The sequence below is a fragment of the Seriola dumerili genome, unplaced genomic scaffold (assembly GCF_002260705.1).
Source record: "Seriola dumerili isolate Sdu_G_001 unplaced genomic scaffold, Sdu_1.0 BDQW01000276.1, whole genome shotgun sequence".
Lineage (NCBI taxonomy): Eukaryota > Metazoa > Chordata > Actinopteri > Carangiformes > Carangidae > Seriola > Seriola dumerili.
In genome coordinates this window covers 1,410,545-1,430,206 of record NW_019174531.1, presented here as the reverse complement: position 1 = coordinate 1,430,206, position 19,662 = coordinate 1,410,545, and the positions used below count along the sequence as shown (strand labels likewise).

At 41.6% G+C, this 19,662-nt stretch overlaps 1 protein-coding gene across 1 annotated transcript in view; it reads right to left on the bottom strand.

The window, feature by feature from the left end:
* Window positions 1-19,351, bottom strand: part of mtss1 (MTSS1, I-BAR domain containing) — a 54,895-nt gene extending 35,544 nt beyond the window's left edge. Inside the window, 3 exon segments of the mRNA XM_022757432.1 lie at window positions 7,235-7,308; window positions 9,072-9,133; window positions 19,196-19,351. Of these exon segments, the coding sequence (XP_022613153.1) occupies window positions 7,235-7,308; window positions 9,072-9,133; window positions 19,196-19,267 (208 nt within the window). The 5' untranslated portion in view covers window positions 19,268-19,351.
* Between the last annotated feature and the right edge of the window lie 311 nt (window positions 19,352-19,662).

The window sequence follows — 19,662 nt, the reverse complement described above, 5'->3', positions numbered from 1 at the left end:
GAAAACACTCTGAGAAGAAAAGTGTAAGAAGAACTTTCTGGCATGTTAAAGGAGCTATTTGTAAGTTATGCTAATGCTACATAGCCAACACTAGCATTAGCAACTGTTTACTTACTCAATCTAGAAGAAAAGTTCAGCATTAAACTTCAGTCCTTTACTCACCAAGAGCTGTTCTTCTACTGAAGTTAGCATGCTAACCAGCTAGCCCCTGCCCCTTCGGCCAGTCACATCACTTTCCGATACCGAGTCACTGTAGCATCAAGGCTGCCCTGAGGAAGTAGCTGCTCAGAGGACATATTATAACCTCTTTTCACTTTCTAACTCCACACCCACAGATGTTTTCACTTTTCAGACTTGTCTTCAGACCCAACCAACACTGACTCAGGTGACATCACTTGAGGACATTTATCAGGACGTGGATCCATGTAAGACTTTATACAACTTTTCGCATGTAGACCTCCCCAACATCTGGAAACAAACTCTGATTCGTAAAATTGTTGACGTTCTCCTTTAAATGTAAGAAATGCTCAGTGTGTGTTTTTGGTAAGGAGTGTTTGTCTCTATCTGACCTTGATGAAAATTCTAAAAAGGATGCTGCGTGGACACTGCAGATATGACATCACTCACCTGCGCCTGAGATGACATCATTAAATGATGAGCTGCCAAAGGAGGCCATCTGTGTGCTGCTGAAGACTCAACACACACATACACACACACGCGCACATTCTGCGGACACTGACTGCAGCAGCCTCCACAGGGGTTCACTTCACTACAGTCTGTCTACAACAACACACATTACAAGCTCTATGCAGTTTACAACCACCTCACACACTGTACACAATCCAACAAGTGAGACTGTTTTACAGGTTTTTTTTCCCCTTTGCTTTGTGACAAGCTACATATCATGTTAACAATTACAACTGTTGTGTTTGACATTTTCATATCCTATATATCCTGCATTAGCTTGATCCGGCTCTAACTGAAGCTACACACAGACCTATGATGATTATTATAATGTTTAATAGACAACCCCAAGATGCTATGATTTTTATAGCTGCTCCATTAAATCAAATTAAAATATTTTTAGATGTTTGACGCATTTGAAGTGTGAAGCGGCCAGAATGAGAGTCGGCACCTCCAAGTCTGAGGCCACGATTCTCGGCCAGAAAATGGTAGACTGCTCCCTCCGGGTTGGGGGTGAGTTACTGCCCCAAGTGAAGTGGTTCAAGTATCTCCTCAGCAGTAATGGGGACGTTGTACCGGACCGCTGTGGAGAAGACGACGCTGAGCCGGAAAGCAAGCATCCTTTCCTTTCCACAAGACCAAGCGAGGTAAGGAAATGGATTTCCCAATTTACTGTGGGAAACCTTGACTGGCCTGCACTGAGCCCTGAGCTCAACCCGATCCAGCACCTCTGACATGAGCTGGATTGCTGACTATGAGCCGGACCTTATCACCCAGCGTCAGTGTTGGACCTCACTAGAACTCTTGTCGCTGAATGAGAACAAATCCCTGCAGCCAGGCTAAAAAAATTCTTGTGAAACGCCTGAAGCCAGAAAAGTGGAGGCCGCTACAGGAGCAGATTAACGCCCATGGCTCCCTAATGAGATGTTTAATTATCTCACATGAATAAATAAAGGTTATGTCAGGCTAGTTTTGAAGAAGCTATGGTGATTCATATTCCTGCCGTTGTAACCGGAACTCGTCATGATGCTGATACTTGTCTTTACCACAGCACTAGTCTTTACCCTGCAGCTTCATATCACCTGCAGCTGCTCTGTGTAAAGGGCATTAATGAAAAAGCTATAATAATAAAACCAAAAAAATACCTATTAGATAAGAAAAAACCAGGAACAAGCATATAATTAAATTAAGGAAGAAAATCTAAAATATTCAAAGCATCATCTCAAACTAACGACTCAGAGTCCACTGTCCTACATTTACACCATGAATGCTTCCTTTCTGTAACTTTCCTTTTTGTCCCTCTTTCCCTGCTTCCCTTTCTCTTCTTCTTTTTTCTCCTCTTGTCCACTCTTTTCTTCTCTTTCCTCCTCCATCTTGTTCTCCCTCTCCTCTCTCTCTCCTATTCCTCTACTTATTTACTGCCTTCCTCATCCTTGTGTCACGTTCCCTCCTTTCTCCCCTTTCTCCTCTCCTTCCCCCTCCTGTTATCTCTCCTCCTCTTCCTCCCATCTTCCTCTCCTTTCTTCTCTACACTTTTGTTCATCTCACAAACTCGGCTCTATTCTCCATCCATCTCTTCATCCTCATCTCTCCACTTGTCTCTCCTCCTTCCTCCTCCTCTTCCTCCTCTGTCCGACCTAGTTACCAGGTGTTGACATATTGACGCGGCCCCTGTCAAAGCGACGGCCCTCAACCGGCCTTCACCTCAGAACGAAATCCTCCCTGGCAGCGGGTTGCTGTGGCAACCACGGTCCAACACACACACACACACAATCAGGTAGAGAAAGGAGGACACCCGCGGTGCCTTATCTCCACAGTGTGTGTGTTGTTTCTGTGTGTGTGTGTGTGTGTGTGTGTGTGTGTGTGTGTGTGTGTGTGTGTGGGATATGATAAGATAGCGATCCTCCACTTACAATATTTGCATCTGTTCCAACTGTCAGCGTTTACGCAGTCAAAGTGGAAACTTCCTGCGGTGGGAAGGCAAGAAAAATGTAAATATAACTGGGGGAGAACCCACAAAGAGCGATTCTGTCTTTTATACTTTTGTGTTATGGGTGGAAACAAAATCTAATTATCATGCATCTCTGAACACGGCAGTCGTTTGCCTGACAGTGTGTGAATGCATCTGAAGGTCGTGCTTCACCTGAACTTTTAAATGACAATTTCTTTAAATATCAACTGATGATATTTTTGCAAATGATACGATATACGAATGTAACAACAAAAAGACTACGGACGCCCATTATAACAATCAAAATAAATGCATTCAAATTGCATTTTTATGTCATACATGAAATTATAAAATTAATAATACTAAATAATAATTCTTTTATTTTGAAATTTATACATCCCAAATACATAACAACAGCTCATGTTTATTCAAGGACAATGTGATGGTGAAGGAGGCTTTCAGTCTATTCATGAACTATTTCAATATTATAAAGAGTATAGTCTGGACCTGCTCTATTTGAAAAGTGCCTTGAGAGAACTTCTGTTGTGTTTTGGCGCTATATAAATATTGACTTGACTCACTATTTTGATTCCAAAAGCAGATGAACAACCACAATAAATATTATAGCTCTAGCTACAAATAATTTTATGTTGATTTGCCAAGAAATTGTGGTAATTGAGGAGCAGCTTTCTACAACATCTCATTCAACACTTCCTTAAGATTTTTCAAATTAATAGTCTTCCAGCCTTCCCCTTTTTTTTAGAGGGGACACCAATCCAGAAAAACCCAAAAGAGGAGAAGCTGGTGAATGAACACTGTTCTGTTAAAAAGCCTGTGTTGTTGTTCTGATGGAATCTAGATATGATAGAAGGAAAGGAACGATAGACAGAACGATAGATAGAACGATAGAACGATAGAACGATCGATAGATAGATAGATAGATAGATAGATAGATAGATAGATAGATGCTCAGTCTGAATCCTGCAGTGATTTCCATCTTGTTGCTATGAGCACCAGCAGCAGCAGCAGCCGGCCGGACATGACAGCCAACAGCCTCCCAACCCCCCTCCATCCATCTTTTTCATCATCCCTCTCTCTCCCCCATCACCATCTGCCCCCTATCTTTCTCTTCCACCTCCTCTTCCTCCTCTCTCATTTGTCATCCATTCTTCTGCCACTGCACATCATCATCGTTTCTTTGGGTTTTTTTTTTTCTTTAATTCTTCTAATTGAATCATTTCATCTGTTTTGGTCTAAAATTTCCAACAGTGCCTCCCTCTGTTCTCACTGTTCACCCCTCCTCCACCCTCCTGTGCAGGGATAGAATTGAACAGACTGGGTATACTGGTAAATTTAATAATTCAACACATCTATCAGAGCTGACTCACTGTTCACAGGTCAAAAAACAATAAAGCTTAAAGTTCTGCACAGACAACTCTAGCAACTATTTGCCTCTAATGTCCCTCATCAGAAACATTTCATTATATAATGCACTTTTTATAATATGTGGTTTTAAGTAATGAAATTGATATTTGCCTCATAAATCCAGAACTTGTCTGGTTCTGTTCTTCCCTTTCAGGCCTGTGGGACTTTAAAGTGAGGAAGTTTAGATGTTGTATACATCTGTGAGTTACAGCACTTCAGCCACAGGGGGACTGTTTCCTTCTGAGGTTGGTTAATTTGAGTCATTTCAGCGGCCAGAAGTGGTGAAACGTTTCATAGTTAAAAGGCACAGTAGATATAAGAATAAAAAAGGTTTTTGCGCGCATGGCGCAAGTGCGTTTAGGGCGTGTCCGTATCACTTTTGCTATTTAAAAGCCTGGTGCGCTTGCACCTTGGCATATTGCTATTATAAAGGTGCAGTGTTTCACACAGTTAGTGCTGCTTGCAGCTCTGCAGTGAAGTAACAGCACAAACCACAACGTTAGAAATATTTTGTTATATGATGAGAAGTGCGAATAGATCTTCGGTTCGTTATGAAACTGTGGTGGACAAATTTAGGCGATGAACAAGAACCACTGTGGCGGATTTACCAGGTACTAAGAAAGAAGCTTCTCTGCAGAGCCTCCTGCAAGACACATCCAAGACACATGACAACGTTATACTACACACAACATGTCACGAAGTAGCTCCGACCTTCTGAGGCTGTATTGTGATGTTCCACATGACTTATCCCAACATCAAAGAGCATTTTCAGCTCACTCTGCTTGTGCGTAACAGGCAGAGTGTATGCGCTCTGTGCGCCCCTGTATGTTGGCACATACTACTCTCTTGACAATGCAAGATATAACGATGAATTCTGAGAATGATTTTACGCAACATTTGATATTTATCTGATGTTACTGAATCATCAAGAATCAAATCAAATCAAAGTGATCGATTCGATTCTGGGCTTTGAATCAAAATCAAATTCAATCAGGTGATCAATGCCGACATCCAGCCCTCATCAGGGAACCCTATTTTATTGCGTAAATGAAGAAATTGTTTTTAAAAAAAAAAGACGCGGTGAGTAACAGCGTCTGTTTTGCTTCAGTGGGTCAGAGGTGTGAGGAGGAGGAGGAGTAGCAGTGGAGGAGGAAGTCAGGCATGTTGGGGTGTGGCTCCACAGACCTCTAATTGTCCCAACGGTCGCTGAGAGAAACCAATAATTCTACCCACTGCTCCAGGTGAAACAGGCAATGTACCGCACGCACACACACACACACACACACACACACACACACACACACACACACACACACACACACACACACAAGTCAATTACAGAGTGGCTGTGACCCACAGCCCTAGAATCATCGCGGCAGTGACTGATTGTTTCCTCGGTTAATGTTGTCATTGTGACAGCGAGTCGCCTCGACAGGAAGCTGGCCTACATCCAGCACTGTGGACTGACACACACACACACATACACAAATACACACACCTTAAAGATGTAGGTTCACTGAAATAGAACACACAGGATTCATGAAACCCAGCAGCTCTCCACAAAAGGTTACTAGTGAGATAAATACTGAACAGAAAACAAACTGAGCCGCCTGTCAAGGCTCCCTGCTTCATTTAATCAATCCGGGAAGTGACCTCTATCGATGTGCCAGTCCAGTGATCAGGAAGACAGCCACCTCTGATCATCGGTCAATAATGGGAAAGTACAAATCAATAGAAAATGTGCAAACTGCTTCACAACAATGACAACACAGAACACTGAGACGTCCTGAAGCTTCTGTGACTGAGTACAACAAATCACATAAAACATCTGATCATTCATCTGATCACTCATCTGATCGTTCATCTGATCATTCATCTGATCACTCATCTGATCATTCATCTGATCATTCATCTGATCATTCATCTGATCATTCATCTGATCACTCATCTGATCATTCATCTGATCACTCATCTGATCACTCATCTGATCACTCATCTGATCACTCATCTGATCATTCATCTGCGTGTTCAGATCTAAATCCAACTACATCCTGAAGAGGCTTCTCAGAGATGATACTTTGATTCAAGATCTGCATCATTTCCTGTTTCTGATTGACCTAAAATGACCAGTCAGTTCTGTGACATTGGTGTTAGTAAGTAAATTACTTCACTTATGTCAATATAACAGTATAAATATATAAAATACAACTTTAAGGGATAAAATGGACCCAAACAGTTTTTTTTATACAGTCAAAATCTAACAAAAGACTCCACAACACAGTGACACTCCAACGTTTTTAGACAAGTATGGAAGATGAAAACTGACTCATGACCACCAAAGGTGCATGGACGGGTAGTTCAGGGTTTAGCCCCAAAAAATCTTGACACGAAATATAAGCTACAATGTGAAAAAAAACTATAGACTATACACTATACACATCCCATGATTGAACCGGAGCAAGGAGGAGAAAAATCATCTCCTCTCTGTCAGTATCCTGATATATATTTTCTTCCATCACCTCCATCACTTAAATCAGGTCTGAGTTCATGTAATATGAAGCCAAAAACTGCAGTTCCTCAAATGACCACTAGAGTCTGGCTCCACACGTGAGCCAATCCCCACAGACTCCCATGTTAAATGTCCAACTTTACAGCAGAAATAAACATGTTTACAGCCTGGTACAAAAACAGTTTTGGTCTCTATAAATACTGACGACTGTACGGGGGGTGAATTTTTCTACAACTCACCTGTTTAAATGTTTTTAAGGCTTAAAGTTATGCAGAATTGAGGACATGGCAGCTTTGAGTGACAGGTGGGTGAGTGTATGCTTGCCACAAAGTCTCAGCTCCACAAACGCTCCACCTCTTTGCCCATTTTTGGATTAGCTGGGAGTTAGGCGGAGTCAGGCACTGCCAAGATGGCGACAGTGGAGCAGCAGGTGACATCACAGTCTATGATCATGAAATGATTCTTATGTCAGTGAGGACGTAACCCAAGAAATCATAGCCAATCAAGCCAACAATGAAAATGTGATGAAAAACAAATCCAGTCCTTGCCCAACAGCCGATCACCATAGATCCACAATCTGTAAACAGCTGTCCATCATACACGTACACACACACACACACACACACACACAAAGACACAAAAACACAAACACGTTACCATCCTACCTCTGCTGTTGGTTGCCAGGTCTGCCACTTTCTGAAAGGCGTCCAAGAAGGCTGCTACCGCCACAACCGTCGTCCTGGGAAACACAACAGAGAAACGTTTGGCTTCCAGGGAGACGTGTAGTTTTTGGTCCATTGTTTGGTTGCAGGATGCTGTCATATTCTGTATCTTGAAGTGTCCTGACGTCACATACGATTTCAATGTCTGGTTTAACTCCATCAATTTCATTTGAACAAATGATATTGAACTTTTGGAGTATTCCCTGTTTCTACCACAGTTTCTCTTATGGCCGTGTCAGTGTTAATTTGGTATGACTGGGCCATCACTATTTGATTCTTGATTATCTTGTGTCGTACAGTGCGCTTCGAAAACTCAACCTCTTTGGTGCACTGAAGGATGCTCCAGCATGAGATATTGAAGAGTTGCAGCTTACAGTTCAAACTAGAGGGCAATAAACTAATTAAGTCATTTTGGTTGTTGCAGTTCTTTGCAGCTCAGCAGTTGATTCAAATTTTGAAGGTTTCCCAAAAGGACTTTAATGAACGCCAGGTGATAAACTGAATTACATTTTCAAGTGAATTTCAAGTTCATTTTCACAGTAAAAGAACCTGAACTGGCAGCAATGGTTTCCTAAGGGTATGAAATGCTTTGGCAGTAATGTAAAGTATATAAAGGTTTGTACCAAATGAGCTAAAAACCTGAAAACCAAAGGTGGGTCCTTTAATCCCATGTACGTCAGCGGTGCCTGAAATTGCCCCCTGAGGACGAAAAAAGTGTTCTGCATTGAGATTAACTGAATTGAACTGAAATGCCAAAACACCCAGGCAAACACCGTGAGTAGACGCAGGGTAAGGAAGAGGAGCGGAGATGCAGTCAGAATGTTTGCAATCAGCTTTGACCTCTAGTGACCCCTGGCCCAGCGCAGAATCTCTGGAGGCTGCAACTGATCCATCTCACTGATAATGACTTTATGGTGGCATCATTAATCTCTGCCAGCCACAGAAGGTTAATTGAGTTGTGCTCCTGTGTGTGTGTCTGTGTGTGTGTGTGTGTGTGTGTGTGTGTGGGCGTTGTTGGGTGGGGTGGTTAATGGCTGGAAGAGGTGTGATGTGTGGATGTATTTCCTGTGATGCAGTGAGGTTCAAGTGTATGTTTGCAGTTTGTACGTGCACACTTTTCTTTATGTGTATGTGCTTGTGCATGTAAATCACCTTCAGAGGTATGTGTGTGTGTGTGTGTGTGTGTGTGTGCGCATGCAGACCCAGTGAACCATAGAGTCGGGGACGAGGTGACAGAGCAGGAGAGGTGAGCCTGACATTTAAACACTTAATGAAGCGGACTGATTGGATTTTCATGAGCTCAGTTTGTACACAGTCTCAACATGTGCGTGTCTTTACATACCACCAGCACACACACATTTACCTTTTAACGTGTTGCTTACTGGAACGGCGAACAAGTAAAAACATCAGAGGTGGAGTTTAACCTCAATGAGAGAAATGAAATAATGAACCGGAATCATCATCAGCAGGTTTATAGAGAGTTGTTTTGTAGTTAGTTGTTTGACTTAACCGTTTCATTGCTGCAAATACAATGAATCTAACATTAGACTTTTAGTAATACAGTACTAGCATTCCCCACTGAAGCTTCGTTGGTGTTGTAACTTAGAAAAACACTGAGAGATACAAGGTGTGTTTTGTTGGTAAATGTGTTTGTTTTTGCTCTTGTTTTACCTGTTTGAAGTGTTTTAAAATGTGTCACATGTTGTGAAGAGCCACACGAAACCTGTGTGTGTGTGTGTGTGTGTGTGTGTGTGCGTGCGTGTGTGTGTGTGTGTGTTACCTGAGCTGAGACTGTAGTTTGCTGGCCTTGCTGATGAAGTCGTCCCAGACAGGGTAACTGCCCTGAACAGAGAAAGAAGAAAAACAAAACAAAACATATTTGAATTACAACATCAGTGCATTTTCCTTTATAGCAGCAATGTTGTGTATTATGTACAATGTATGGTAAACTGTTTGTGAGCTCCGCAGCTAGAAAACACAGGCTACTGTCAAATCCCAGAACCAATTTTTTAAAGGAACATCTATAGACCTCACTGTCTAGAAACTGATGGTGCCATTATTTTATGTTTAAGGTCACATGTTGGACAAATTAAGGACGCTGTTATCTTATCTTATCGGGCGGTAACTACATCAGAGCTCAATTGATTAGTCAATTAATCAATTAGTCAGACAAAACAAGCAACGTGAAGATGTAACCTGGAGTCTGGAGAAAAACCAGAAAACACACCAATAAACTCCTCTCCGTGTAAAGTTTGCCCATGTGCGCCTCCTCGGCCAAAACGCATAAATCCCGAGCATCAGACAGAAAACACAGAGACGGATCAATATCGCAGATCCATACACCCCCAGCCACCCCAGCCTGTCTAGAGGAGGCCAAACAGGCGCCCCCCCAAGGCATGCAAATACAGTTTGGGTCCACTGACTGGGTTCAATATGAGACAGATGCAAAAACTGAGACGCCACACGCTGCAGTGCGGTACTGCTGGATCATGTGTGTTCACGGAGGGAAACACTGAGCCTCTGCAGCCAAACACACAAAGACACAAGAAACTGGGGTATGCTTCTAATGTCAGCGGGAGTCCCTTGGTGTTTTCAGGAAGGGTGGGACTTTCGGGCCTTTTTTTTTTTTTTTTTTTTTTTTTTTTTTTTTGCTGCAGTGAAAGATCTGAGGCAGCAGTGGATTCTGTAGTCTAGACTCAGAACTGTGTCACCAGTTTACACCCATTTCTGAAAATACCACAAAAATCCTACAATTAAAATATACCTCTCCCTCACACAGCCACTTCTGTACAGATTTTATACTGAAAATAAACAAGTGCATCACCAGGAAACTACAGCCACTGAGTTAAATCAACATCTCTAACATCTCCCTCTCTCTATCATATATTGTTTTGTTGTAGTTTATCTTCATGTGTAGTTACAAAATTGAAAGGTGATATAAACATAAATAAAGGCTAATTACTTATAATCATCACAAAAGTGTAACCATGTATGGCTGAAAGTATGGGAACAGCCCTGTACTGTTTTTCCGGGGCTGATTTTCGAGGTTTAGACGAGGTCCCTTACACCTTGTCAACACCACACGGGTGTTTTGTCTGGAATCAGTGATGCTGCACATGCAAACTGGAAGACACCAGAGATGAAACATGAAAACAAAGCTCAGGCTGCACAATCTGAAAAGGACATTGAACCATGCTGATTACAGTCATGATTCTGCATCATCTGAATAAAAAATCTTCGGTGTCATATCATCAGAATTAGTGCAGGGTTCCCACTCTTCTCTTGAGATCATTCTCCGGGACATTTTCAGTGATGAGCCAGCTCATATGACGGACAGGAATCACACCATGCAACAATATGTTCCTATCTGTGGAAGTCTGATTTAAAATAAGTGCAGTCTATACTGATCAATGAAATCATCTCTTACATGCACATTAACACAATTAATTATGATTTTATGAGAAATTGATCCCAGGAGCTTTGTCACATAGCACTTGTTTATTGTCATCATCAATCATTTTTAACCTGACTCACTTTTTTCTTATGAATTACATTAACCATTGCTGCCAACACTAATAACACAAATAGTAGCCTCTAACTTTCTGTACTGATTTCAGTGAATTTATCCCTCTGACTGTTGAGACATCACGGCTTTAGCTGAATTTAAGAATGGATTATTGGACAGGATGAGGGCTGTGGATCTCTTTACAGCCAAAAGCTCTCATCATACACATGGCATATGATATTATATTACAATACACTTTAACCTCCCTCTGCTCCTGCAGGAAGCTGACACACCTTCACTCCTCCACTGCACTTTGTGGGCGTTGCCTCTTTTTTTTTTTTTGTCTTGGCGTCACCATCGTTCCTCTCTACCAGTGCAGCTGGGTGTGTTCAGCCTCGTTCTGTTTGTGAGAGTGATGCCCAGCGTCATCACCTAGCTACCATTGCTATGGTAACGCTGCTGCTGCTGCTGCAGAGAGGCTTCAGACAGAGAAGGATTTGCGAGGAGGGGAGGGTCACACGTGCATGCATCCTCACCCAAACACACACACACTTTTGTGTGTCATACATTTGCTTTCTTTGTTTCTCTCAGTGTCTCTTTCATATTCAATGCACACATCTTTTTTTCTTCTTCTTGGTACACACACACACACACACACACACACACACACACACACACACACACACACACACACACTTTCCATTTTTCTCATACACTCATGTCATTTTATCTTCCTGCTCTTTATTTCTCATCAGTCATGTGCCCTCTGTTATACTGTATACATATACCCACATCTCATTACATCCTCTCTCTCTCTCTCTCTCTTTCTCTCTCTCTCGGACACACACATACCGAGGCGAGGGCAGGGCCACTGCATCTATCAGTCATTGAGGACATAAATTGTCACCGTGGCAACAACCGGAGGCAGCAGCAGCAGCCTGCCGGTCCTTCAGGAATGCACCGCTCTGTTTATTTGGCTCTGTGAACGACTGCAAAGGCTTTACAAGGAGAAACCCTTGTTTGTTTCTTCCTTATCACTGATCTGATGAGACAACGGCACAATCTGATTCCTCACACTGCAGCAGAGCTGTGTTTTAATGTGGTGTTAAAGATAATTAAAAAAGAAAAGCCTGAGGAACTCAGCGTCCATTTTTTTTTTTATGTCTTCTGTGGTCAGGAATAGCTTCTCACTTCTCACTAAGGGTCCTCAGGTGGACTTGAAGTAGGGCCAGCTAGGCCACCAGGACACACTAACGATGTCCATCTTTGTGGCTTAACATTGTAGGAATATCCTGCAGCTACTGCAGATGAAGGGAAACTGCAGGGTGGGTTCAGCAGCAGTGGAACCAGATAATTTCAATCTTAAAGGAACAGCTTGACAATATGGGAAATATCACAAATATATATATATACACATATATATATATATATATACACATACATATATACACACATATAAAATATATACTAATATCACTATTGTGTCAGTGCAATAAATATGTAGCTTAGCAAAAAGACTGGACAGACAGAGAAACAGCTCATATTTTATCTCTTTTGTTTAATCCACACAAGACGACAGGTTCTGATTTGACAGGGGTTTATTTGCCGGACTATTTCTTGGCCATGCAACCAGAGGAGAGTCCAGAATCCTAAGAAATAGCCCCACATATAACACCCCAGGATTTTGGTACCTTTGAATAGAGCCATGGTAGCAACTGGCTGCTATCTGTAGCTTCAGATTTACTTATCAATCCTCTCATCTAACTCTTAGAAAGCAAACCAGCGTATTTTCCTTTAAAAATATAAGGGCTTTAAGTTAATATTAATTAGCCTGCTAATGTATTAATGTATAAAAGACAAGACTGATGAAGCAGAATCTACATCTATACAACTAAATTATCACATATTGACAACATCTATCTATGAATTTTTTACATGTTCAAAGTTGGAGCCTTTCATTGATTGGTCAGTTCATATCTATTTAACAAAATATAATTTTAAAAAGAGATCAGATTGCTGTATCATTTTTAAAAAATGTTATATATTAAAAACTCAATTTAGCAGTAGGAAACAAAGATTTAATGTCTTGTCTGTGGATCAGAGTCCTGGCTCACCTAACAAGCCGACCCATTAAACCTTAAGAACCAGAATGAGGGAGAAAGAATTTGTTGGATTTGACAAATCAGAACTTTTGTGTGATAATAAATTTCCCTCAAACATTTAAATGAGTGACGGGTTGTTCCATTGTTAAAGTAGCGCCTTTGCACATATGGGCCAACCCCAGTAATGTGTTGAATAATTGAGCTCGACAAAATCGACAACACCACCTTTTAAAAGCCAGAGCTTCAGCTGACGTCAGAAAATAAACACATGAAAGCAGGAAAAGATCCGCCTCCATTTAAATCCACAGGAAACAAAACCTAAGTGACCCATTTGGCCGGGCTACCACTGCAGCAGCAGCTCTGTCCGTGATGTTTCCATGACGATCTCAATACTGATACACCACTTATAACAGCAGACCCCCCCCCCCCCCCCCGCCCCAAATGGTGATTAGCATTCAGGCTAATACAAGTCCAGTGGTATACTTTATAGGCCACACACACACACACACACACACACACACACACACACAACACCAACACACCGTCCACACACAACACACAAATCGACTTACACACACACACACACCACAATTGAATAAATGCATTGCGTACAAGCTTAACTTCATACCTGAAACCAAGTCTTAACCCTCAGAAAGCTCTTTGAGGTTACGAGGACCGGCCATAATGTTCTCACAAGCATAGAAAAACATATACACACAGAAACACACAAAGGTCTGGCTGTGTGGTAGCAATCACAGGGTCAAAAGTTCAATTCTTCACAGATATTAAACACGTATTAAAGTGTTTTTAAACACAAATATTAACTTTTTTAAAAAAGATTTATGGAATGGATTTAATGTTTTCATGTTATATATATCATCTACGTATGATGCAACTTTTAGTTAGTTGCAGCCTTAAATCTAACCTACATGAAATCAGAGCACCCAGAGGAAACCTATAGGCTATGGATTACTTTTATCCATATTAATAAGTCTTTGATTCTGACAATGAATTAAAATATAATGTACCAAGAATGATCACTTATGTCTGCAGCTCTAAGTTGCTTTTAGCCTCTTTTAGCTCACAGTTTTGGTTCTTAAAACACAGGCGGCCATTTTCACTGCTAAACAAGCTCTAGCAAAACCAAACGGCAGATAGACACACTCAGATATTTCCCTCAGGAGTTGGTAGAGACCAAACCAGAGCTAAAAGGAGGCGGGATATTAGAGTTAAATTCACAAACAACTCCAGCGGGATAATGATGTCGCTCTGTGTCTGCTTGATGTGTAAGGTTTAGGGTTATTCTGCAGACACACTAGCTTTCTTTCTCCCCATTGAAGAGCAAAAATTATTTGATGCCGCTTTAAACATTGTGACGACGCTACAGCAGGCATGTCAGCACACTGATCTAAAGCTTCGGTGCAGTGACTCGTCAGACGAGGGAAAAGGCAGATGTGGCACTCGGCGTAAAGCAGCTCACAGCGTAAGAGGATGAGCCAGTTTCTCCTCCAGGGAAAAACATGCAGATCGGTTCCACTTAAACGGATCAACAGTAATGTGTCTGCTTCAATTTAACCAGCACAATGACGTGCGGATGATGAACAGCACGCGGCCAGACACACTCGACAATTAGGCCTATACATACAGTATGGATACAGCACACTGGCCCCAGGTGTAGCAGACCTGCAGAGAGGAAACGTATATTCTGAGGAGAAGAAATGGCAACGATTGAAGTGAAGGAACCTGTGAGACGCATCCTGTGCTCTCGATTTCATCAAAACCAGTCTCATCATGTGCAGTTACATAGACAGAGAAAACAAGGACCAGTTTCCAACGAGGATTCGATATCAAAGTACTTTTCGAAGCAACACTAGGTGGCGCTGTGATGTATTGTTGCTGTCAAATGTGTACCCTCTTGTTTTAGTGTCTTCACATGGTTATTTTCTATTAAAGACATAAATTTTCTCTGTTTGTGTCGGTTTAATTAAGCGTGTTTTGTGTGATTTTCAAAATGAAACGCTTATATGCTGAAGATTATCAATTAACGATGATGTCTGTAATTTTTTGATTAACCAGCTGATCACTCAATCTAAAACTAATGAAAAATGCCACGGTCGAAATTTCCCAGAATCGTAGTTGACGTTTTTAAATTGTTTGGTTTATCCATCCCAACGTCCAAAACCTTTACTTCGCTATCAGAGAAGAAAACCAACATCTTCACATCTGAGAAGAAGGAACAAGTTCATTTTTTTCACTTTTTCTTAAAAAATAATTGAAATTATAAATCAACAATGAAAAATATTTGCCACTTAATTTCCTGTCATTCTGCCAATCGATTATTCAACCAATCATTTCAGCTGTAGTATACTGACTATATAAAGAGATGGTTGTTTTAACATAACAGATTTTTCTTGATAACAGATGATGAAACTTGTGCCCTGTACAAACACATCCAGCAGCACAGTTTCCTGTCTAACAGTCAGATTATCATTTATGTAATTCACAACCAAAAGACATTAAAGCAATCTATCTCTTAAGAAATCATAGTAAATTAGATCATTTTGAGAAATATTGTGAAAGTTTGGTTGATAGTAGACGAGTCCTGACATCACAACAAGGACAACTACAAGAAAGAGAACAGTAGTTTTATTACACCTGTATTAACTGAGGAAAAAAAATGAAAATATAAAACACAAAATTATGCACACAGGTGAGCAAACTAGAAAACAAATGGTTTGATGGGACGGACACATTAAATTGGATCTTATGTTTGTATAAACATGAAGGAAAATCAATATCTATATCAGTGCCACTTCATTAGTTGAATGTCCCTCAATCACTTCCTTCACTTCTCCACCAAAGAGCAGATAAAAAAAGCCACAGTCAGTCCTGTCTTTGCCTTTTTATCCATAATGTCAAAATGTTCTCGTCTGTAAAATAGAGTGAACAAGGGAAGTACCGAGCACCAAAGCCTTACAGGTTCTTACATGTTCTGAGGAACCACATGTTTTGGGTTCTTAAGTTCCTGCCGTGGAAAAAGAAGCTTTCACATCTCATCTGTGAGAACAGCCTTATGATTACTGACGGACAAGCAGACATTTTAACCTGCCTTCATTCACCTAGTGGCTTGAACATTTCCTCATTGTGATGATTTAATGAAACATGAGGGCTGGAGGGTGAATAAGGGCTGAATGTACAAACACAGACCAAACCTGTGGTTGTAAAAGACAATTAGAAGCAGCAGACTGGAGTCTGCTCCACAGTGACACAGTGAAATCTCTCTCCACCCACACATCTATGCTAATGGAGGAAAAACCTGTCTGACTGTCTGCGAGTCACATGTATGAATCAGCTGCATATTATTTTATCTAGATTATCCAGTCAGCGATTAAAGATAAAGAATATGGCAGAGGTGAAAGAAGTAGTCCTACTCCAGTCATTTACTAAAGTAAACGTACCAGTAAAACCATATAAAAATTCTGCACTGAAAATTCTACTTAACACATTTTTTAAGGGGCTTACAACCCATAAAGGTTGGAGAGCACTGAAGAAGCAGAAGCTATTTTCACTATCAATGACTGTTCGTATATAAAGATGGACGACATCACAGCTCCCCAAAAGTGTAGCCAGAACATCTCCATCACCCCCTGGTGGCTGGCTGCAGCAAAATAAACCCCGCCCCCTCCATGTTAGCGGATGGGACATGAGTCAAAATAACAAACCAAAGTAGGCTACATGTCAAATAGATTTTTCTCAAAGATGGTTTCTGTCATGTGATCATTTAAGGTAGTTCTTATCTCAATGATGTTTTTTCAAGTGTTTATTCTTCAGATAAGTTTGGGTTTTAATTGGTTATTTGTTGTCATAACTCAGGAGTGTGACATCAAATTTGACAGCTGAATTGACTTGTGATTGGGTTGAGCATGTGTATGGGCGGAGCCTCGATACTGTTGCTCCACTCCTCGATCTCTACTGTGCAGACTCCAAATGATGTCTCCAGCTCAAGATGGCAGCGCTCGTATCCAGGATAATTTGGCTTCAGTTTAGTACAGTAGGAGGAAGTGGAGACGCATCGTCCATCTTTAAGTACAGTCATTGCTCACTATTAAAGGCAGAAGGTGGTAGTAGCGGATAGCATTAGCACCGGTAGCCAACAAGTCTGAACAGGCCGAGAAAAGAGCGCCACCTACAGAAATAGTCAAAGAGCTATGACAGTAAATCAAAGGAAGACGACTTCTCACTCCCGCCTGCAACGTTTGATTGACGGATGAACTCTTGACAATGCAGGTCGGAAACAGCACAATGTTGGAACTTTCAACTTGGATGACGCGCGACACTGATGAATGAAACACTAAACAATAGGCTTCACTGAGGCATGATATCACTCGCAGCTCAAACACAACAGGTAAGGACAACAGGTGTGAATTCATATTTAAAAACGAGGTTGTTGTACAGTTGAGTAGAAAACCAGGTACACCTGTTTTATTGTTTCTCACCTGCAAGAGAACAGCTGTATGAGAGAGGATGAGAGGTTAGGAAGAAAAGAGGAAAAGAGTCTGAAGTGCAGGAGGAAGAATGGGAAATAGAAGGAGAAGGAGACAAATGACGACGAAAGAGAGGAAAAAGAAGAGGCAAGGAAGAGGGAGGAGAGAAGCAGGAAATGAAAGAAGAAAGGAGAGAGGAGTGGAGGAGGAATTGTAGGAAGAGAAGGAAAACAGGAGGGGTAGAGGGAGAGAGGGAGGATGGGTTAGGGTGGTTAGGGTTAGGAGGAGGAAAAAGAGGACAACAACAAAAAGGGCAGGGTGTAAAGAGGAAGAGGGAAAAAAATCGACAAAGAGAATGAAGAATAAGAAACTGGGGTGGACAGGAGGAAAGGAGAAGGAGAAGCAGAAGAGGGGAGAAGAGGAAGAAAAGGGAAAGGAGGGGAGGATAACAAGGGGAGGTCAAGAAACAAGAAGGAAGAGGAGAAGAAGACTGGGAGGAGGAATAGAGCAGGAAGAGCAGAGATGGAGAGGAGGAGGAAGAGAAGGAGCAGAGGGTGGACGAGGTAAAAGAAACAAAACAGGTGGAGGACAGGAAGAACAAATGGAGAAAGAAAGAAAGGGGAGGAAGACGATGGGAAGGAAAGGGGAGGGAAGTAAGACGGAAAAAGAAGAGAGAATGAGGAGGAGAGGGGTGTGGCAGCGTAGTGCAAACCACCTGTCTGTTATTATGTCACCGTACAAACAGGTGTCCATGTGTGTGGCTACACGGTGCCCCTCCCCCAACACACACACACACACACACACACACACACACACACACACACACACACACAAAATGCTACTACCTGCCAGTCTCTGGCACAGCAAAACAAACACTGGAGAGCAACAGAAGTTACTATTGTCCAAAACAATAAACTGACCCATCCCTCCAGACTAATTACCAATATCTGATATTCAAAATCATGCATTTTAATCGATTAAATATGACTTTAATGATCATATAATCTGTCAACTATCTTCTTTATTAATCACCCTCTCTGTGAAATGTCGAAGGATGGTGGAAAATGTTAATCACCATCCAAAAAAATCAGTTTAGGATCATGTCAGATGAAGAAAAGCAGAAAATTTTGGTAAATTTTTTCTTGTAAAATAAGGAATGACTCATCGATTATCAAAGTAGTTGCTGCTTTATTATCTGTCGATCAACCAATCGATTAAATCGGTTCAGCTTGTGTCATTTATGTTTCCAAAAACTACATTTATCTGCAAAATGTTCTACTGTATTTGACTAAGTGATTATTTATTTACAGTAGATGCAAGTTCTTAGTTTTATTTTAGAGATTGACAAGTATTTCAAAGCAAGTTTCTCTTGGTTAACAGGTGGATCAGATTAATTAAATCCACATCACTCCATCATTGGTCATTAACTTTTCTCTCCTGATTAAAAACCCTGTCAGATATTCCTGGTTTTTCAACTCTGCTCACTTCACTGTCACTCACTCTGATGTGTCAGGTGCCTGTAGCTGTGTTTGGTTACCAGGATGAAGCTGGAGTCATTCTCTGAACACACCCACTCCTCTCCCTCTCCCTCTCCCCTTCTCCTTCCACACAACCCCCTGAATAATTAGCAAATTAATGATTACGTCTGGAAATCTCCAATAAAGCGACAGGCTACTCCTGATTGTGTGCAACAGGATCAACAGAGACTTGCAGGGCGTGTTGCAGCTGCCCTGCCTTGAATAGTTACTTCATGTGCGCGTGACATTGATTTTAATCATAAATCAGGTGAAATGATCATGTTCCTTCGTGTTACCTTCATGTCTCCGATGACAGTCTGGAAAAGCCCCCCCAGCGCGCTGCACTCTCTCTCCATCACTGTCTCCATCTTCAGCTGTGAACGGAAATTATCAAGTCTCACTCGGAGCTTCTGTTGTCCATAAATGAAGCGACAGGAAAATGAATTAAAGAGGTTAAAAAAAAAAAAAAAAAAAAAAAAAAAAAAAGCAGCTCGGTGTTGGTACAAACGCTCAGACTCGCGCTGCACGTTTACCCCAGCTGATGGAGACCAAAACACGGACACAAGCAGCAGCAGAGCCGGCGGTTAGTTTCCACTCAGAGCGGGTAAATCCCATGTCGTCAGCAGGAGGAGACGCATGTTGGGGCAGAGGAAAGTGACAGCAGAGAACCGCAGCACACCGCCGGAGAGCCTCAACTTCATACAACGAACTGCTGCTGCTGCTATTGCTGCTACTGAGGCAGACACGTCGCGGGAGCGCGCCT